General features: G+C 37.5%; 1 protein-coding gene across 1 annotated transcript in view; it reads left to right on the top strand.

Annotated features, from left to right (window-relative positions):
- The window catches only part of Fam210a (family with sequence similarity 210 member A), a 27,079-nt gene extending 4,812 nt beyond the window's left edge, over positions 1-22,267 (top strand). The window contains exons 2-4 of the mRNA XM_003464417.5: positions 12,203-12,712; positions 15,887-15,998; positions 17,428-22,267. Of these exons, the coding sequence (XP_003464465.1) occupies positions 12,240-12,712; positions 15,887-15,998; positions 17,428-17,661 (819 nt within the window). The 5' untranslated portion in view covers positions 12,203-12,239 and the 3' untranslated portion in view covers positions 17,662-22,267. The remainder of the gene's footprint in view (positions 1-12,202; positions 12,713-15,886; positions 15,999-17,427) is intronic.

Here is a 22,267-nt window from a genome sequence, read left to right as displayed (position 1 = left end):
CTAACCTCTGCTCAGTCTTTTTTGCAAGTTGAAGCAGTCCTTTACCTTCTGTGAGGCAAGATTAATCCTACTTTGTATGAGAAAAATGGAGTGGCCTTCCTTTAGGTAGTTTCCTTGCAGGATACTGCTGGTTCTCACAGGACCTACCCCCAACACCCCTCGTTTCTAGATCTATAGTGGAGTCAAGTCCTGCAGATCATGAAGAATGAGCTGCAAAATGTGACCCATAAGGAGGTATGCTACATTCCTAAAACACTGCATGATTTTTTTAAATTTATACAGAAAGAAATCTTGAGAATATATGTGGACATAGATAAAAGAGCATAGGATAATGATGGAAAGAACATGAAGTTGGATCAAGCTGGATTTACAGGCTGGATTTGTCCCAGAACTTCTGAATTCAGTGTTATAACATGGAGCTGGGGAGAGGAGTTAGAAGGGCCCCTAGCTGTTTGGTTGTTGGCCAAAGCTTGAACCATAATGTGACCTTAAGGCACATGAAGTCCAGCTGCCAAGAGCTGCCTTCATGCACTATAGAGGAAAGGATGTAAACGGTTAGGAATAATGCACAATTAAGGGTAGGTTTATCATATAAGGTATGACTGAGAAGCGAGTTCATTATTGGAATCCTATCAAGTTAATTCCAACCCACCACCACCAATACAATGCATGGCAAGAATAGAGACACTAAGTCATATTTGTGGTTGTGGGAAGCCGAGGGGTCTTAAGTCCAGCTAGAATGATGGCTAACTGGAACAAAGGCCCCCACCTAGGGCCAGACCCAGGTTTGATTCATCAAGAGGGAGTGGCTCAGAATTGAGTAACTATAGTTTTGGTGGGAAGTACGTGAGCATTGTGAGCTGGGCTAGGTAGGAGGCCTGGACTCACCCCTGCAATATGCAGAGAGAGCGCCGCAGAAAGAGTAATCTGCATAACTAGGCAATATCTAATGTTTTGGGGTTGCTGCTTTAGCTCTCACGTAATTTTTTATGCCCTGAGATGTTACGACCTCTTTCTTAAGACTCAATCCCAGCCAGCAGTGTGGAACATGGCTTTTCCTCCCACCCAATTTACACATGCTTCTTGGGAGCTACAGAGGGGGGCAACACTGATCGGCTGCATTGCTCTAAAGATTGACAGCACCTTGGCTAGACTGATTCATATTGCTTAAACCCGAGAGAGAGGGGTGTCCTTGCCAGATCTGTACTTATCAACACACGGAAATAGGGTCAGGTTTAGCCAAAATGAGTATAATTGCTCTTCTTTCAAGGAGTCATCCAGGAGGTCCTCCACAAAAACTATTTTTCCCATAAGAAATAATAGAAATACCATAATGCATTCTGAAGCTCCCAAAGCACCTCTTAACTAAGCATTTCATAGTAAAAAAGAATTGTATAATGTAGGTAATTTAACAGAAACGTGAATAATTTTTCTAGTGTATTCACCAAAAATTATAAAATGTGCCTAGTTTACTAGAAAAAACTTCATATTGTACTCACCATTCAAGTTGACATCTTTGGATTGCAGGAGGGGAAGATTAAGTGGAAGGCAGTTATTGCTTGGAAGGAGAGAGTTCCTTTCCATGAGAACATCAGGAATCTGGCTTTCTGGTAGCCTTTCTCTCCATGGGAGACTCTAGCCCACCAGGACCTGTGTCTGGCTCACTGGATCTCATCCCTTTTCAAAACTAAAAACTGATTTAAGGTTGTCTGTTTCTGTCTTTTCTTTAACACTGTTCCGTAGTATATGACTTGACATTGTCATTAAGCAAGCGAATGTAATGATTGGCATTTTCTGTATAGATGAATCTTCACTACAGCTGTTTGTAGTGAACATTTTTTTCAGGATCTCCTTTGTTTCAGAAGAACTTTCCTGCACTGATTGTTGATACCCCCACACCTCTTAGAAAACTCCTCAGATGTCATTGTCTGTGGCTCAGCCAGAAGTTGCTGAAGTTCCTCTGTAGACATTTTCTCTGAGTATTCCCTTACTAGTTCCTCAGCATCACCACTGTTTACCTGCAAGCCTGTGAACTCTGCTGTGGTGACAGTGTCATCAACGATAGGAACAACTGAAGGCTCAACCTCTACACTAGCTTCTTTATACAAATCTTTCCTCTGTAAGAGTGTCAAGATGGTGGATTTCGACTTGTTCTACATATACATGATCAGTCATAGGAACACCCCTGTCATACTTCTCGACAATTTCCTTCTTTTCGATTGTGTTTCTTTCCCTTCCCTTTCTTCCTTAGGTTCTTTTGTAGCTTTATAGGGGCCATTAATAGCAGTAATCTTAGTGATTATACAGTGCACTGACCAAAATCACATCCACAAATGTGCATCTGGGCTCAGACTAACACACTTACTTACGCTTTTCTGGCTTCACAAAAGTCATTAGTTATAGCCACACAAGCAGCCAGCATTCATAACTCAACACTAAAATGTTGGTGGTAATTCAAGGCTTTCCAGCAATTAGCTTTTTTTTTTTTTTTTTTTTTTTTTTTTTGTACCAGAAATCAAACTCATGACCTTGCACTTGCCAGGCAGACACTGTGCCACTAAGCTATATCCCAGACCCACAGTTAGGTATTATAAATTGTGCTGCTATAAACATTGGTATGTATGTGTCACTATAGTGTGATGTTTTTAGCTGTTTGTGGAAGATCCTTAGAAGGGATATAGCTGGAACATATGGAAGGTTTTATTTATAAGGAACACTTATTTTGAAGAGAGCCTTAAAACTTAGAACAAAGTTAGAACAAGTTAAAACATTCTTCTAACTTGCCTTTGTAACTTATTGAGCCAGATAAACTGGGTAAAATATGGTATTTGGTTTTTAACATAAATGTGGTTTATAGTAGCTCTTCTGTACCATTTACAGTGCTAACGTTTTTTTCAGTAGCTTGAGCTTCTAAGTAGGCTGCATAGTAATTGGGGTCATTTGTTAAAATAAGAAGAGTTTGCTACAAGGATCCAGTATTGCCTGATAGCTATAGATGTCACATTAAGGAAAAAATATGGCATGTTCCTTATAAAATACTTTCATTATCCATTGATTCTCTGCAATTTTGATGTTTGACATTTTCATTCAGATTATGGGAGATATAATATGAAGACCTTTTCCTAAAGGTAAATCAGCCATGATAAGGAGCCTGACCCTAGCATGAAGTGACAGCCCAGTTTGTCATCCAGGAGAGGGTACTGAATTTCTGAGGGGATATAGGTGAATGTGTACAGTCATAGATTATGCTCGACATATCCTGTGTCTTCATACTTTCATATCCATTCAATCAGAATTAGAACTAAGTAATTTTGTATGAAGCACCTTAAGAATATATTCAATAACCCATGATTTATGCTTAAAGGAATTTTTTGAGGACTTAAAGATGTGGAAAGTTTTTATATGTGAGGGTGTTGTTTGTAGTATATTAAAATTCAAACAATCTTAAGTTTATAAGAACAAGAGAACAAGTAAATGATTTGTGGTTTATTGGTTTATTTTCAAAATGGTGGAGTGTTTCTTATCCAGAATTTCAGGCTTCTTGTGAGAAATCTACTTGCAGGGCTTTGGGAACTGCTCTGAGCCCTGTGTTCCAGGATCTTGTAATTAACAAGTCACACCTATTCCCCAGCTACTTAGTGCCCGGCATCAGACATAGTATTTGTTTTACTATCTGTGGAAGCAATAGTTAGGCTATTCCTTTTTAATGTTTGCAATTTTTTTCTTATTCTGGATAGAGTGCTATCAATTGTTTATTTTTTTTCCAAAGAACTTGGCTTGGTTTTGGGAAGTTACATTTTCATATATTTCCTTCCTTTGACTCTCTTACTTTTATCTATGACTCCCATATTTAGGCACATTAGAAAATTTGTTATGATTTTTCCCTGTTAATCTGTCTATTGTTGATTTATTTAAAGATTAAAATTATCAAATCTTCAGGGAGAAAACAGTAAATTTAACACTTTTCTACATAGCCACATTCCTAAACAATCCAGTTTTAGCCCACATGATAAAGTCCCTCCAACTTACCTTACCGGTATGTCACTGTTAATCAACCAGTCTGCCTTTGTTCTGTTCCTGCTTTTCTCGCCCCTTTTCTGTCTTAAAACCAGCTTCATTTACTCAGTGTACCAGTCTCATTTTAAAAACTAAGGTTTACTTTCATTTTTTCTTTTGACAATAACAAAAAGATTTTTTTAAAAAGATTCTTATAAATACATACTTACCTAATAGAATCCAAACCAATGATGTGAAAACTGTTAGACCAAAGAGAAAAAAGACAAATTATCAGCAATTTCTACTCTGGTCAGTCAATAAGGAGATATTTGAACTAAACAGTACCTTGATTAACTTGATCTAATTGTCATTTATAGAAGTTTACTTGGAGTATTCAAAAAGAACATATTCTGGGCCATAAAATAAGCCTTATCAAATTTAAAAGAATGGAAATTATGTAAACTGTCCTCAGACTAGAAATCAGTAACACAAAAAAAAAGAACTCCCCATGCCACACACACACACACCCCAATATCTTTTTTTTTTAATTTTATTTAAAAAGAAAAAGAGAAAAAACAAAACAAAACAAAGCAGTGTAAGGGTACAAGTAATACAGAACTACAAAAAAAAAAAAAGTAAGAAATCACCAGTTAATAGATTACATATTATCATCTCAGAGATAGTTGCTCAAATCACAGTATCAAAGCATACAAAGTGGACATTCAAACAGTGAGACTGCAAACAGTTGTGTTCAATGATCCAACCAAAAACGTTAATATGGTCAGCTATTTAACACCCCTAAACACACTTGCTGTTGTATACTATAGAGCTCTTTTTTTCCCCTGTCTTTTTTACAACAAAATTTACACATTTTGGGTTTTATTACTCCTTAGTTCTTATTACTTTTTTGGGGGGGAGAGAATAAAGTCAAATATGGCAAAACAAAGCTGTCAGTCAAAACCAAGGATAGACATAGCACAAGGTTATCAACAATGGTTATCAACAATGTCTCTTGTTTCCTTAAAAAGAATTGTCTATCTCATTAGATATTATAAAGTTGAACAAAACAGTAGAGAACAAGACCAATAAAACTTAAGCATTGTAAACATTACAGGACTTCCAAAGGAGACAATAGTCAAACCAGAATGGGCATCTTACTGAATCTTACTGCCTTCAAAGTAGTTGCCTATACCCTCAAACTTGATACTATCATACAGAATGGAACAGAGTCTAATAAGTCAAAACAAGATAGTGGGAGTGTTACAGGATTTCAAAACAATTTAATAGGAAATCAAAAAAAAGTTACTATTATATATCCTGCTAATTTTTTTAATTTTTCCCCTTAATTAAAAAAAACATAAGAAATAACTAAATAATTTTTTTAATGAATAAGGTGGAGATTGAGATAAAACAGGACATAACAATATAACAATACAGGTCAAAGCATGACTGTTTCAGCAACCTAGTGCTTCACCATCAAATAACCCGACTTAATAGTAGTTACCATAGTGTCTGTCTTTTTCCTTGAAATATTTGAATAAAACTTCATATACTATAGCTTCAAATATTTCCATATCAAGAAGCCCAGAATAAAGCCTTTCCAATTAATAAGTGAAAACTTTATAAGGCTTCAAGGCCACATAATGGGGAATCATGATTACCACATATTTTTATATATTTGAATCATTACTTACATTAGGGAAACTATTCAGTATTCACACATGCGAGATTGATTTATTTCACTTATGAGTATGGTCTCAAGCTGCACCCATTTTTTTTTTTTTTTTGTCTTTTTCGTTTTTACCGGTACCAGGGATCGAACTCACGACTGCCTGCTTGCAAGGCAGGTGCTTATGCCGCTGAGCTAAATCCCCAGCCCCAAGCTGCACCCATTTATTGATAAATATCTCAATGTGATTCTTCTTTATAGCTGAATAATACTCCATTATATAGAAATACCACAACTTTTTTATCCATTCCTCAGTTGATGGACACTTGGGTTGTTTCCAAGATCTTGCGATTACAAATTGTGCTGCTATAAACATAGGTGCACATTTATCACTGTGGTATGATGCTTTCAATTCTTCTGGGAATATGCCTACAAGTGGAATAGCTGGAATAAATGGGACTTCCAATCCCAACGTTTTGAGAAATCTCCAGACTGACCTCCACAAAGGCTGCAACCAGTCTATACTCCCACCAATAGTGTAGGAGAGTTCCTTTTTCCCCACAGCCTCTCCAGCATTTGTTGTGTTTTCTTGATCCTGGCCATTCTTTCAGGAGTGAGATGGTATCTCAGTGTGGTTTTAATTTGCATTTCTCTAATGACCAATGATGATGAGCATTTTTTCATGTATTTATTTGCCATTTGCATTTCTTCATCTGAGAAGTGCGTATTCATCTCAGATGCCCATTTTTGGATTGGATCTTTGAATTTTGGGGGTCTGAGTTCTTTTAATTCTTTATGTTTTAGACAAGAGTCCCTTGTCTGAGAGAGAGTTCACTAAAATCTTTTCCCAGTTTGTGGGTTTTCTTTTCACTATGCTGGAGATTTCTTTTGACATACAGAAACTTTTTAATAAGAAGTGGTCCCAGTTATTGATTCTGGGAAGTATTTCCCGTGTGGTTTGAGTCCTGTTCATGAATTCTCTACCTACTCCTATGTCTCCAAGGTTTCTACCCAATTTGTCTTCCAATAGATTTAGTGTTTCTGTTTTAATATTCAGATCTTTGACCCATTTAGATTTTAACTTAGTACATGGTGATAGACATGGGTCTAGCTTTAGTTTTCGGCAAATGGAGAGCCAGTTTTTCCAGCACCATTTATTAAAGAGACTGTCGTTCTTCCAGTGAACCTGCTTGGCTCCTTTATCAAAGATAAGGTGGTTGAGTGTGTTCGTAGTTGTGGTTGTATCTTCTAATCTAGTCCATTGATCTTCGGTTCTGTTTTGATTCCAATACCATGTTGATTTTACTACTGTTGCTTTGTAGTATAACTTCAAGTCAGGGATTGTGATGCCTCCTGCTTTGTCTTTGCTGCTTAGAATTGCCTTTGCGATTCTAGGTCTCTTCTGGTTCCAGATGAAATTTAGGAGTGATTTCTCTAGATCTATAAGGTATGTTGATGGTATTTTTATTGGGATTGCATTGAGTCTGTATAAGAGTTTTGGGAGAATGGCCATTTTCACAATGTTCTTCCTACCCACACACCCCAATATCTTAGTTTCCCAAAACTTCACTCTTCAGATAGAACAGGAAATATGTTTTTTCCCCTTGTTCCTGTTAATGAGCTCCTAAAATGCCTGGAATTTCTTAAGTGTAGGACATATTTTGATATTAATATTAAGCCTTTTTGATAACTCCTGAGTTTATGCTGTTGCAGTTACTCACGATGAGCCCCCACCCTAGCCTCGAGAGGGCTGTAATTGATGCTATAAAATGGAACTCTTAAATTTTTTTTTTTTTTTTTGCTGAGGACATAGCAATTCCTATTTATCCCCTTTTCTTTAGTCCAAAAGAAGTGACAGAATATGCAGATGCCAGCTCTCAGAAGCTATTGAGCCTTGTTTTTCACAAGAAAGCAGAATGAGCTGAAGATGAAAATAACTAGAAGTGATACAGCAAATATAAAGATCTGCATTATTTCTCTGTGCCTCCTCCCATCTAGTCAGACCTCTGTATTCTCTGTAATGTTCTTCTTATAAGCTAGCACATGTTCCCTGAGTTCTGTAAGCTGGGGGTGGAGTTTGACTTTGTCTTCAGGTAGGTAACATCAGAACTGGGAAACACCAGGTGAAGAATCCACAGGACTGTTTGGTGCAGGAACCACTCTCCAGTCCCCACTACAAGCTACTGTAGAGGGGGAAGCAGCTTGATTTTATCTCTTCATCAATCTTTTGATAAGGCCTATAGTATAGGAGGGCTAATGGGGTGGGCCAGGCTGGTGAATTTCTTTTTCTTGGATAATGATCCAAGCACTTTACAAACCTTAAAGAAGAACCTATTGAATGTGAAATTATCTGTCCAGTTGTAGCTACAATAAGGTCTTTAGCTTCAGATAAAGAGATAAAGAGGCTTATACATGTCTTTGAGAGAATGAATGGATCGTAATTCAAAAGATTTGTTGTAAAGACTGCCCCCCAATAAATGCAATCATGATATACTACAAATCTGTATCCCCCCCCAAAAAAATAATAAAACAAAGGTTTATTGCTTAGGACTATTTATAGGAAATGTCTTTAACTGAAGTTAAATTTCCTTTGGTAAGAGTTTTAATCCTTTTCATTGCCAAGGGTAGATACTACATTCACTCCAGTGTGCATTTTATGTACACCTTCAGATAACACTGTGAACTTCATGTGTGGTGCAGGTCCTTACGATACATGACATTGTCACTTCTGACTCTGGCCAACTAGAACAATGACTTCCAGACACTAGAGATTGACTAATTACACTGGATAATGTCCAGGAATCTGTATTTTTAAGCTACTCCACATTCCCTAGACTTCTCTTCCCATGATTCTGATGCTTAATTTGGAGGCCACTGGGCGGGAGGTTTCTAAAAGAACAGAGGTATTGAGATAGGAGGGATGACCCTTAATTGGTTGTCAAAGAAAGAAGACAGCCTCAGAGACCAAGTTATGCTGTGCCTATCAGGAGGTGCCGAGAATACACAGGGAGACAAATGGAATAGTTGAATAGTTTTTGGGGCTGGGAGTGGAGGGTAGGAGTGCTACTAATGAACGAGGGGTTTCTTCTTTTGATGACGGAAATGTCCTAAACTTCCATCATGGTGATGGTACAGCTATGACTGGACCAAACTCTCTGGTTTCCATACCTTAAAAGGGTAGCCTATGTGATAATATAAACAAAAACTTTTATAGACCAGGAGATTATACAGAAACCATTGTTCATTTTCTGTTAGTTGATTCTAAATACCCTGTAATACTCTCATTCTCTTGAATGGTTTTACATTGTCTTGATATGTTTGATGCTACAGTATACGAGATTATATCCAAAGATTTTAATGGAAGAGACACTATGGTAACTACTATTATGTCGAGATTATCTTGTGGTGAAACACTATTTTGCTTAAATGGCTATGTTTTGACCTGCACTGCTTTGTTGTTATGCCCTCTTTTTTATCTCAATCTCCTTTTCATTATCTACTTTTTCATTTTTATCCTTTTAATTAAGGGAAAAATAAATAAAAAATAGCAGGATATATTTTAGTAACCCACTTTGATTTCCTATTAACTTGATTTGAAATTCTGTATTGCTCTCACCATCTTGCTTTGACTGATTTTCCTCTATTCTGTTATGCTAGGTAGTACCAAGTTTGAAAGTCTAGGCAACAACTATGAAGACAATAAGATCCATTGTGACGCCCATTCTGGTTGACTATTATCTTCTTTTGAAGTCCTCTAATGTCTCCAATGTTTTGGTTTTATTGGCCTTATTCTTTACTGTTTTGTTCAATTTTATTATAACTGATGATATAGGCAATTCTTTTTAAGATAACGAGGCATTATGGTAACCATTGTTGATCACCTTGTATTTTGTTTTTACATTATGTATTATGTCCATCCTTTTGATTTGACTGACTCTGTCCTGGTATGTCACATTTGGTTTTACTTTCTTCAAAAAAAAAGTAATAAGAATTGTGGGAGTAATAAACCCCAAAATGTGTAATTGTCATTGTACAAAAGAAAGGAAAAGAAAGTTTTCTAAAAGATATAACTGCATATTTATTTAAGTGTATAAGATAGATAACCATATTACTGAGTTTTGTTGGATTATTGAACAAAACTGTTTGCAGTCTCACTGTTTGAAAGTCCCCTCTATATGCTTTAATTTTGTAACTTCAACAACTATTTCTAAGATGACAATATGCAATTAACTAGTGATTTCCTACTGTTTATTTTTTCTGAAATTCTGTGTAACTTCTACCCTTTTTCTGTTTTTTTTTTCTTTTTTCTCCTTAAATAAAATTTAAAAAAAAAAGAAGGGTAGCCTTAAAGGTGTTTTAAAAATAGGCAATAAAAAATGGAGAAGACCAAAATATTTATTCAAAATTAGGAAAGGATAGTTGGGGGATCAAGGAGAAAGTGTAAACTGGAAGCTTAGAAAAATACTTTTTTAAAAATCTTTTTTCTTTATTTTATTCAGACATATAAACACCTGATAATCTAGGTACCTGAGAGACTCCTGGAACTTCCACAACTGGAATACTATCCTGTAAAAGAAAAAGGCTTAAGAGAAGGTTCAGCAAACACTTGTGCTAAAGTCAGGTCCAGGACCCCATGGAGATAGTGTGGCTAGAGGAGACTTTTAAAATAAATGCTGCCAGGGACCAAAATTCAGCGAAATGTTGGAAAGGAATTTTTTTTTTTATTGGTACCAGGGATCAAACTCATGTCCACACGCTTGCTAGGCAGGCAGTTATGCCACTGAGCTAAATCCCCAGCCCTGGAAAGGAATTTTATTGTGAAAAAATCAAACTAAACTTTACATTTCACAAATTTTAGGAAATAATCCCAACTGCAATAACTGATGTACTCCCCATTGGCATAGGCTCAAAATATGCATAGATGCAGGAATACAGATAGGAAAACAGGCAGCCTTTGCCCACGTTTCCCTTGTACACAGTAATATTAGCAAGGCTCAGTTTTGTAACACTAATAAAAGGCTGAATCATTTTCCCTCTGTGACTTTCTCAGCTCTTTCAAATTTTATTCATTCTTTTTACATGATCCCTACAGCTTTCCTACATGGCTATAATGAAGAAGAGGATGGTGTATTTTAAAGGATGATCCTGTCTCCCAGGACCCCACTAGTTTCTGTCCTGGCTGAGCATACTCTTGACCCCCTCTACCAGCCTAGGCCAACGCTTTGATACACTAGTGTGGGGCCAAAGCCTCTTTCATTTTAAGTTAGATTCTCTACCTGAGACTGGCTGAATGGCTAGAGTTATACACCTGCCGTTTTTAATAACTGCCTTTGTTTTGGACTTGTGTTTCTGCCACCAGTTTAATAAAGACCTTTGTGACACCATCTTCAGGACTCAGAGGTTATGAGGTACGAGCCTCTCTGAGCCAGGCCAACCAAATAAAACCTTTCTCTACCTTGCCAGAGTGCACCTCTGTTTCCTTATGCCATCCAAAAAACCCATATCCCATTTTCCACAACTGGTCTGATTCTTTACTGACCTTAGCTCTTATCATAGCAGTCTACAATAGTTTTCACTTTTCTTGTCAACTCTGTTCCCCAGAAAATGAGTCTTGGTAAAATAAAGTATCTCTTTATTGGGGTGCTAATTCAAATCTGACTCAATTTGAAAAGAAAATCATCTATTCTCAATGCGTTAGAAGTACTGTAGTAAGGTGGCTGGTAGGGCACAGGTTGGAGGCCAGGGATGAAGTGTGTTTAGGAATCTGCCATGGGGAGGCCCGCCTAGAGAAGCTGAGTCCTTTGCAAAGCTGTTGGCTCAGTTGAGTGTGTCTAATTCCAAAGACCATGGTCTTTTACAATTACATTTTACTGCATTCCTTGGGAAAAATTATTCTTTAATGTATCTTATAATTCTTAAATCCATGGGGATGTTGAATCAAATAATAAAACAATGGTATATGCTTTTTTTTCTTCACTCATGATATAAAGGGAAAAAAGATAAACCTCAGGCTGTCTCATCTCAAGCTCTGGTAAAGTATAACTTATAGCTTTTATGTCACTTATTCTCAAGGCATCCTAGACTAGGTCATATTGCTATAACTGCGCATCACACCTGGACTTGTGTGATGTTGATTGATTTGCAGGAGCTCTGATACATCAGCAGATTCATTTGATTCCTGTGACAGCCCTGAGACAAAGTCCTCATTGTGCAGTAGACCTGGGGTAGAGTCTGAAAGGCAATCAGGCAGAATTATGTGGCCTTAACACCCAGCCCAGGTCTTGTGCTATACTGCTTCCAGGTGAGCCTGTAAACACCAGCTTTCATAATGACTGCAGGACAGTTTACTGTGTCCTATTTAAAGGATATATGTTGATGAAATTTAAAAGTTATAGTGCTTAAAAACTGTACCTTAACAGTTTCTTATACATTAGGTAGCAGTATTGTCTTTTTATGAGCCAGTAGTTGGTTAATATTTAAGTGGATCAGTTTACAATGAAAACCTATTATAACATACTTTTTCTTTTCCAAACCTAGTGTCTGTAGAAGCTGCAGCCCATCCCAATCCTTCAAAATGCAGTGGAATGTACTACGGACTGTGTCTTGGCTGGCACCCAGGATGTGCTTGGAGTCACAGACAGCTGGGCTTTTTGGACACCATCAGCATGTGAAGGGACCATTACTTTTACACCATGCCAAGTCCAGAGTGGTCTGGGCACAAAGCCCCCAGGAGCAGTTGCTGCACTCATCTGTACCCCATTGCCGGGCAGAGGAAAGAAAGCCACTGGCAACACAGCCTCCTCGGCCCGGGGTCCTTTGCCATGAACAACAGTTGTGGGATGTTTCATCTACCAGGGGCTTATCATCCAGCACCACTCAGGCAACGCCTTCAGATAAAAAGGAGGAGCCTGATCCTTTGCAAGACAAATCTATTGGTCTTTATCAGCGATTTAAGAAGACATTTAGACAGTATGGGAAGGTTTTGATTCCTGTGCATCTAATAACTTCTGGTGTTTGGTTTGGAACTTTTTATTATGCAGCTATAAAGTAAGTTTTTGCTTCTTTGGCCACCTTTGTTTATCAGTGTTAATTTCCTTTGTTGTTCTGCTGATTGAAACCCTTAAGTTTTTTTAAAATGCTTTTATATCTTTCTTTGATAGAGAGCAACTACTCTCTGAAGCTATTTTTCATGTTTTAAGAACGTGAACAGCTAATGCTTGCTGTGAAAGGGAATTGTGCTAAACGGTTCCCTGTGGCTCGTCTTGTTTAACCCTCAGTAACCATAAGAAGCAGGTGGTATAGTCTTTCCCACCTAATGAGTGAGGAGACAGTCTAGGCCAGCTGAAGTAGGAAGAACTCGGGGCAGGGGAGGGGTGGTGGGATTGGGCTGAAAACCCTGTTTGTTAGCTCTTCCACAGGTACAAGGACCATGGAGATGAGTACTGATCTTAGAAACTCGCCAGCACCACAAATTCTGTACTTACATATTTCTTAGAGTGTTTATAAATGTAAGCAAATAGCTCTTTTGCTTTATGACCGACTAGAGAGGGAAATTCATGAAGTACCTCTTGGCAGAGCCTGGCTTCTATCAGGAAAACAAAATATGAGCAGGTCTCAAACATGCCTTGATACTGCTTACTTCATGACTTCAAAGTCAGGCCTTCCAAAGTACCTGGTGGCTTGATCTCCAGTGCTGTGGAATATAACATTTTAAATGCATCATTTTTAAATATGGTACCTTCCTCCCAAGTAATACATGCCATGTTGCTTAGGAGCAGGGATACTGGTGCTCTGCCCAAGCTGTACTCAGCTCCTGTGTCAGCTCTTCCTCTGTGTCCACTGTCGCCATACTTTCCAGAATGCACTGCTATTCAGTGATGATACTGAATGCCTGAGGTGAAGGCATTGATGGACAGAGCAGTTGTCAGTGACTTACCCACACAGAAGTTTTTCACTTCCCAGGATGGTCCTTGGGAAGCACAGGCTCCCAGCACTGTCTGACCTGGCGATTGCTTCTGTCCATCCCTCTGTTCTGCTGCGCTGCTCACTGTACCATTTGCTGTGTTTCATCTTTAGGAACTGTGCCTCTCTTTGTGGAAGATTCAGGGTGGATGTCATAGAATCACTTTAGAGTATATTTGATATTTATAAAAGTCTTTTGAATTGCCCTTAGTTTTTTTTAATTATTTAAGTTTATTGGTAGATTTTAAGTATACGAAAAGATCACATTCTCATAGGGAATTTGTGCTTGTACAACGTGCTTCTTTTTCTTCCCATTCCCCTACCCTCCCTATTACCCCACTTCTCCTTATTTACAAAAGCTTTGTTTCCATTTTTTCCTCCTTTTTTCATTTTTTCTTTTTCCTCCTTTTCTCCCTCACCCCTCCCTAGTTGCCCTTTCCATTTGAACATTTTCTTTGTATTTAACAATATCTGTTGTACATTTTAGTCCTTATTTACACTTTCAGTTTCTCACACCAGAGAAACAGCATGGTATTTACACATGTATGTCCTATTTATTTCACTTAAGAATATGGTCTCAAGGTGCATCCATCTGTTAGAAATGTCTGAAGTTTGTCCTTCTTTATAGTAGAGTAGTACTTCATTATATTAAAAAGTATATTGTCTTTATCCATTCAGTGGTAAAAGAGCATTTGGGCTGTTTTTAAGATTTAGCTATTACAAACTTGACCACTATAAGCATGGGTGTGCATATATTGCTGTGGTATGATACTTTTAATTCTTCTGGGAAGACACTAAGAAAGGGAATAGCTAGATCAAATGGAACCTCTAGTCCTAGTCTTTTGACGAATCTCCACACTGATTTCCACAGTGGTTGTACCAGACTATATTCCCATCAAGAAGAGTTCCTTTTTCTCCATAGCCCTGCCAGCATTTGTTACTGGTTGATTTCTTGATAGTAACCGTTCTTTCTGTGGTGAAATGAAATCTCGGCATTGTTTTAATTTTCATTTCTCAAATGACCAGTGATTTTCAACATTTTTTAATATATTTGCTTGCCCTTTGTCATTCTTCATCTGTGAAGTGTCTATTCTTTTCAGATGTTCATTTTTGGATTAGGTCTTTAAATTTGGGGGTCTGGTCCTTTTTTTTTTTAATTCTTTATATGTTCTAGATAGTAGTCCTTTGTCTGAGGAGCAGCTGGTAAAAATTTTTCCCCACACTGTTGGTTGTCTCTTCATTCTGTTGGCTATTTCTTTTGCTGTGCAAAAAGCTTTTTAATATGAGATACCAGGTGTTGATTCTTTGTGATAGTTCCCATGTGATTGGAGTTTTGTTTATAAAGTCTTTGCCTACACCAGTGCCTCCAAGTGTTCTACCTATACCATCACCCAGGAGATTTGGTCTTTCTGTTCTAACATATAATCTTTGATGCATTTAGATTTTAGTTTAGTGCATGATGAAAGATACAGGTCTAGTTTTAATTTTAAAAACAATGTACATTGTATATTAGTGTCAAAGGTAGGTCACCAAGTATGTCACTTTGTTGGACTTATGAACAAATCCAGTTTATAAACACTCTCCTAGAATGGAACTCATTTGTAAGTCGGGGACTTACTGTACTTAAGTATCCCTGCTTTACAGAAATGGTCTACCCTGTTGTGAATGTTAAAGGCAGGAGGAAAAATCTGAAGTCTTGAATGTGAATTGGAGCATTCTGAGGAAGTTGTATTGAGTGAGGGGACAAAAGTCGGGTAAATTATTCTGACCCTGTTTTCTTAGTTTAAGGTTATTAATTTTGCTCTAGTGTTTCTGCTCCCTCCACACAGGACACACACTAGTACTAGGCATTAAACCTATGACCTTGCACAACTGCACCAGCATGTTACATTATTTTCATTTTACGATATTTTATGTTATAAAATAAATATGTATTTTATGTTATGTTATTTTATTTTAAGACACATCGTCTCATTAAGTTTTCTAGGCTGTTCTTCAACTTGTGATTCTCCTACCTCTGCCTTACTATCTAAGTACACTAATATCTCATGCAGATTGTAAGATACAACTGAACATTGATGCCTCTGGGCATACTATTGTACTTCAAATAAGATATTCTTAGGGTGAAATTAAAGTGTTCAGTAATGCAGAATCAACTTAACTATAAACAAAATATAACTAGCACAAAATACAGTAATAATCTCTTGAAGATATTTATCCTTAAAATCTTATTTACTTGAAACTTTCTTTCTTTCCTAGAGGAGTGAATGTTGTTCCTTTTCTAGAACTCATCGGGTTACCTGACAGTGTTGTGAACATCCTGAAAAATTCCCAGAGTGGAAATGCCCTGACGGCCTATGCCATGTTCAAGGTGGGTGCTACCAGCTCATTCCACAAAGAACTTTTGTGAGCTCACAGTGCTTATTTTTAAGCTTAAAATATTGTATTTCACCCTTCACATAATGTTTTCAAATGTTAATACAATGAGGCTTCAGGAGGAGGTGCCTTGTACACAGGCTTCATCCTCCCCAGCACCTGGCTTATGTGACCAAGATGACAGTCACACTCGTGATGTTTCCCCTGTTAATGTTTTGTTTTGTTTAATCATAGCTTCATGCCACCCAACTTCTTAGTGACATTTAACATTTATTTTACTGTTTCTAGTAGTTCATCTTTTCTTAGTAAAGTCGTAAGTTTAATAAAACACAAATTATTTTCTGTGATGGCCCTTAAGCCCAGGAGTTAGCTGTGCTTTCAGACATTCATAGCATGACTGTCTTCTAGATTCAGACATTATAAAGTTTCTACACCTATGAGTCTTTATTTTAGAAGGAAAGACTCATTATAAACTGTGTAATTTAGCCACTTTAATGCCATTCTTCACAACAGACAACAATCTCATAAGAGTCTATGATGCTTCTATTTAAGAAGGAAAACAAGTAGAAAATGCTTTGTCCCTAGATGTTATTTGATTTTACTTCTGTTGTATAAAAGCTTCTAGAATTGCAGTTTATAGTGTTACTCAAAAGTAGCATTATTCTATTCTGCCATCCCTATTAGAATCCTCTGGAATGCTAGGATATTCTCTCTTTGGTTGTACTTTTGTCTAGAAGGCTAAAGTGTTAAGCGTTAAAATGTGTTGAATTAATAAATTATCAAGTTCCTAGTTATAGAGAGCATGCTTAAACTTGCTAATCCAACTGCCTAATAGTAATGTAACTGACTGTGCCTACCTTTCTGTGATCCACAATTCAACCCTGTCATGCCCAGGCCTTGTCATGCCCAGCCCTGTCAAGACCAGGTCTTGAAACTTGACGGGGGTTTTTTGGTTACATGCAGCCCCTGGAAATTGAGGATCCTACCTTCCTCCCATGTGTTTGCACCAGGTCTGGGGGGTGGTGTGAGGCTGTGCGTGGAGGCATGCTGGCACACTAGTATCCATCTATAGATGTGTGGGCTGTCCTGCGTACTTCGAGGAACCCATGTTCTGACAAGCAACCGCATCTCCTGCTGCCTCCTGCAAAGCCTGTTCAGGGTTTGGCAGAGGTGAGGTGGAAGAAGGAGGGTCCTGGGGCTGGTGGGGCATCAGGTCATCCTATCCCAAAGCTCACTCGCATGTGACCAAGGATGCATCTGGGCTAGGTCGTATGAGTACAGACATTCACAGAATATGTACAGAAGAAAGCTGCTCTTGTGAGACAATGAAGAATTTACACCGACTGGTTATTGCTTAGTACTAAACCCCAACTTAATTTTAGTCATAATCACATGTTGACCTGCCTGGTTGCTTTCTTTTAAAGATTGCAACGCCTGCCCGATACACGGTGACCTTGGGAGGAACATCCTTCATGGTGAAATATCTACGTGGTCGTGGCTACATGTCAACTCCACCACCAGTCAAGGAGTATCTGCAGGACAGGATGGAGGAGACCAAGGAGCTCATCACAGAGAAGATGGAGGAAACCAAGGACAGACTCACGGAAAAATTGCAAGAAACCAAAGAAAAAGTTTCCTTCAAGAAAAAAGTGGAATAGGGTGCCTTATATAACACAACTTACAAATATTTTCTACCCTTTAACCCTCTGGAGCTTTAGGCGAAGATACATACTTCTGATTTTTTTGGTTAGTTGCTAAAAAATACCAGTTTGCTGAGGGTTAAAGAACTAGAATACCTTTTTAAAGTTAAATATTATCAGAAAAATCAGTGTTTTTTTTAAAGACGTGAACCCAATATGAGAACATTACATTGTAGAAACAATAAGCAGTGGCTAATGTCTTTCTGACCAGGGCTGTCTTCCCCGATCTGCAGGCACACTTGTGCTGCTGTCTCCCACCTGCTATAGTGTGTGCAGGCAAGGAAGCTGGCACTGGGTAACTGGTGTGGCATGCCCGCAGCCAGGCTGTCGACACTGGGTCATACACGGTCTTTCTGTTATTCACTAGGATTTAATGCATCCACTGCTCAGTGGGGAACTAGCTTTCACCCCCAGGCTCTCTGTGAATAGGAGGAGAATTTAGTCTTTCTATAAAAAGCATCTAACACTTTCCTACCATGGAAAAGAGACATTGTATGAAGAAAGTTGAATAAAAATTCAGTCTTGTGTATGCAGATTAGATGTATTGGTTATATGTAAATGAAAAACAAAGCCTTCAAGTTTTTACCTGAAGCCTGTCAGTTACATTTTTAAAGCAAATACATGGCCATAGTACTTTTTAAGGGTTTATGTCAGTAGTGGCCACTAGAACATTTTTAAAATCATTTGTTGCTGCTTTAGCTGACCTTTTGGAAGAAGAGTGACTCAAGCATGAGGTTTTCCAGCCCCTGGAGGCTTGGGCAACCCTGTGGTGCCATGCTGCCATGGGGAGAGCTGTCCCTGCCCAGGAAGTACTGCACTCAGCATAGCCCTGTAGTTTCCCAGCATCTTCATCTGAGTTACTATTAATTTATTATGGAGTGAATCTTAAAATTGTGGCCTCTGTAGGCCAGGGATTTAGCTCAGTGGCTGAAGCGCCTGTCTGGCAAGTGGAAGGTCGTGAGTTCAATCCCCAATGACAAAAAAAAAAAATGGCCTCTGTGATTTCTCTTAATAATGAAGGAAAATATCATTGCTCAGGCATTTTACTTAATTGTATTAACATGCTCCCAAAAGAGCTGTGATTTGTATGTCTCACTTCCGATTGGCATTCCATTGTCTAGTATTATATTGCTAACCACCAGTAGTTCAAGCTGCTCGGTGGGACAGTTATCCATATACCACCAGTGGTTCAAGCCAGCAGGAACATGTTAATAGCAAACTTGCTATTAAAGTATCTGCTTCAGCCAGGCCTGGTGATAAATGCTTATAATCCCAGCACTTGGGAGACTGAGACGAGAGGATTGGAAGTTTGAGGCCAACCTGGTTACACAGTGAGATTTTCTCTAAAAAATAAAATCAAACTTGAAAATTAAATTTAGCAGTTGTCAGAGAGGAAATTAATGGGATTCTGGGAATATTTTGCATTAACAGCTTTTACTTTAATTCTAACCCTTGGATTGATTTGGAGGAGGAGGAAATAGCCTCTTTAGACACCCACTTGCTACAACAAGGGGTGGTTAGAGTCCTTACTGTGCAGCACACAGATGTCCTGTCCAATTGCTGCTGTCTGGCAAGGATTTGTTTATGTGTACTATGACACTTGAGCCTTTGCACTCTCCCACATCCCCAGGCCTCTCCCCTATTCTTTTATTTTAAAGAAAAAAGAAACCAACAACAACAACAAAAACTCCCAAATGATAGCAATACAGAATTTCAAGACAAGATGGTAAGAATTTAACAATGGTTGTTACATTGTATATTATTATCTTGAGAACAGTTGCTCAGATTGCCAGATACATCTGAGAATTGTATATTCAGCTGCCCATTTTTGGAATGACTATTTGAATTTGGTGGGCCTAGTTTTTTCAATTCTTTGTACGTTCTAGATAGAAGTCCTTTGTCTGAGGAACAGTTGGCAAAATTGTTTTCCAAATCTGTGGGTGTTTTTTTCACTGTTGTTAATTTCTTCTGAGGTACAAAAACTTTTTAACAAATGTTGATTCTTTGAAGTACTTCCCTGTGCAGTTTGGTTTTTGTTCACAAACTCTTAAGCCTATTCCTTTGTATTCAAGATTTCTACCTACTTTGTCTTCCAGTAGGTTTAGTGTTTCTGTTTTTATATTTAGCACTTTGGTCCATTTTGACTTTAATTTACTACATGATGATATTCCTGGGTCAAATCTTAAGTCTTCCACATGTGGAAAGCCAGTTTTTCCAACACCATTTATTAAAGATTCTTTCTTCCAGTGAACATGTTTGGCCCCTTTGTCAAAGAGGAAGTGGTTGAATGTGTTTGTAGTTTTATCTGCATCTTCTATTCTGTTCCATTTATCCTCGGGTCTGTTTTTTTTTGGGGGGGGTAGTTTGTTTTTTGCCAGTTCCATGCTGATTTTATTAGAGTAGCTTTGTAGTATAATTTCAAGGCAAGGATTCTGATGCCTCCTGTCTTGCCTTTGTTGCCCAGGATTGCCTTTGCTATTGCCTTTGCTATCTCTTCCATTTCTAGATGAATTTTTGGAATGTTTTCTCTAGATCTGTAAGGTATGCTAATGGTATTTTGATTGGGATTCATTAAATCTGTATAACAGTTTTGGGAGTATGGCCATTTTCACAATATTGTTCTTCCTATCATGAAGAGAGGATCTCTTTCCATTTTCTGAGATCCTCTTCAATCTCCTTTTTCAAAGAACTAATTTTCAGTATCGATTTTTACTTTCTTAATACTTAATACTTAGGTTGAATCCTAAGTATTTCATTTTTTGGACACTATTGTGAAAAGTGTTGATCCCCAATTTCTCTCTCAGTGAGTCTGTTGTTTGTGTATAAGAATGCTATTGATTTTTGAGTGTTGACTTTGTATCCAGCTATGTTGCTGAATTTGCTTATTAACTTTCATAGTCTTAGGGTAGAATTTTTGAGATCTTGTATCTAGAGTATCATGCAATCTGCAAATAATAATTTAACTTCTTCCTTTCTTATCCTTATTCCTTTTATTTCTTGTTTGTCTAATTGCTCTGGCTAACATTTCCAGAAGTTAGTGAATAGGAGTGATGATAGTGGACATCCTTGTCTTGTTCCTGATTTTAGATCAAAAGCTTTCAGTTTTTGTCCATTTAATATAATGTTGGCTGTTGGTTTGTCATCAATGGCTTTTATCAGATTGAGGTAAAGACCATCTATTCTGATTTTCTGTAGGATTTTTATTATGAATGAGTGTTGGACTTCATTAAAAGCTTTTTCTGCATCTATTGAGATGATCGTGTGATTTTTGTCTTTGACTCTCGTAGCATGGTGTATTACATTTATTGATTTGTGTATGCTGACCCATCCCTGCATTCCTTTGATGATTTGCTGCATTCTTTTTGCCAGTATTTTATTGAAGATTTTTGCATCTATGTTCATTAGAGAGATTGGCCTGTAGTTCTCTTTTTTGCTTGAGTCTTTTTCTGATTTTGGTATCAGGGTAATACTTGCCTCTAGGAATGAGTTAGGGAGAATTGCTTCCTTTTCAATTTCCTTAAAGAGTTTGAGAAGTATCGTGAGGTCTTACCTGAATTCAATCTTGTAGAATTCCGTCGTTAATCCATCAGGACTGGAATTTTCTTTGTTGGTAAATTTTTAATGACACATTTAATTTCATTAACTGATATTGGGTTATTCTGAATATTTATATCTTCTTGATTCAGCTTTGATATTTCATACTTTTTTAAGAATCCATTTCTGCATTTTCCATCCTGTCCCAGTAAACATTTTTGAACTAGGTATTGATGATCTTTTGAGTTTTCACAGGACCTGTAGTGATTTCTTTTTTCAATGCAAGAATTTGAGTTTTTTCTTTGTTTCTTTTTTTTTTTCCTAAGGTTCGTTAGGGGTTATCAATTTTGTTTATTCTTTCAAGGAAGCAACTCTTCAATTCATTATATTGTTTATACAATTCTTTGTATTCTTAGTCTCAACTACATTAATTTTTGCTATGCTTTTTATAATTTCCCTTCTATGGGCTTTGGGCCTAACTTGCTCTTCTTTTTCTAGAAACTTGAGTGTAGCATTACATTGTTTATTTTGTGCTCATTCTGTTTTCCTGATGTGAGAGTTCACTGCTTTAAGTTGCTCTCGTAGGACTGCTTTCATTGCATCCCACAGGTTTTGGTATGTTGTATTTAAATTTTTATTTGATTGTAGGTATTAATTTCATCTTTAAATTCATCTGTGATCCATTGGTTGTTCAGGATGGTGTCATTTAATTCCCATGTGTTTGTGGAGTTTTTGCAGTTTCTTTTGACGTTAATTTCAATTTCATTGCACTGTGGTGTGCTAATATGCATGAAATAATTTGTTTCTTTACATTTACTTAAGGATGTTCTGTGGGCTAGTAAATGGAGAGAACATCTTTGTGCAACTGAAAAGAATGTGTATTCTGATATTATTGGTTGGAATACTCTGTAAACAATCTACTAAGTTCATTTGTTCATATATTTGATTCAGTTCTGTTATTTCTTTGTTGATTTTTGTCTAGTTAATCTATCTCTTTGTAATAATCAGATATTAAAGTCTCCCAGTACAA

The sequence above is a fragment of the Cavia porcellus genome, unplaced genomic scaffold (genome assembly GCF_034190915.1).
Source record: "Cavia porcellus strain 051 isolate PalLab524CR breed Dunkin Hartley unplaced genomic scaffold, mCavPor4.1 scaffold_20, whole genome shotgun sequence".
Taxonomy (NCBI): Eukaryota; Metazoa; Chordata; class Mammalia; order Rodentia; family Caviidae; genus Cavia; species Cavia porcellus.
The sequence above is the reverse complement of the archived record's forward strand: the minus strand, read 5'-3'. Positions and strand labels throughout refer to the sequence as shown.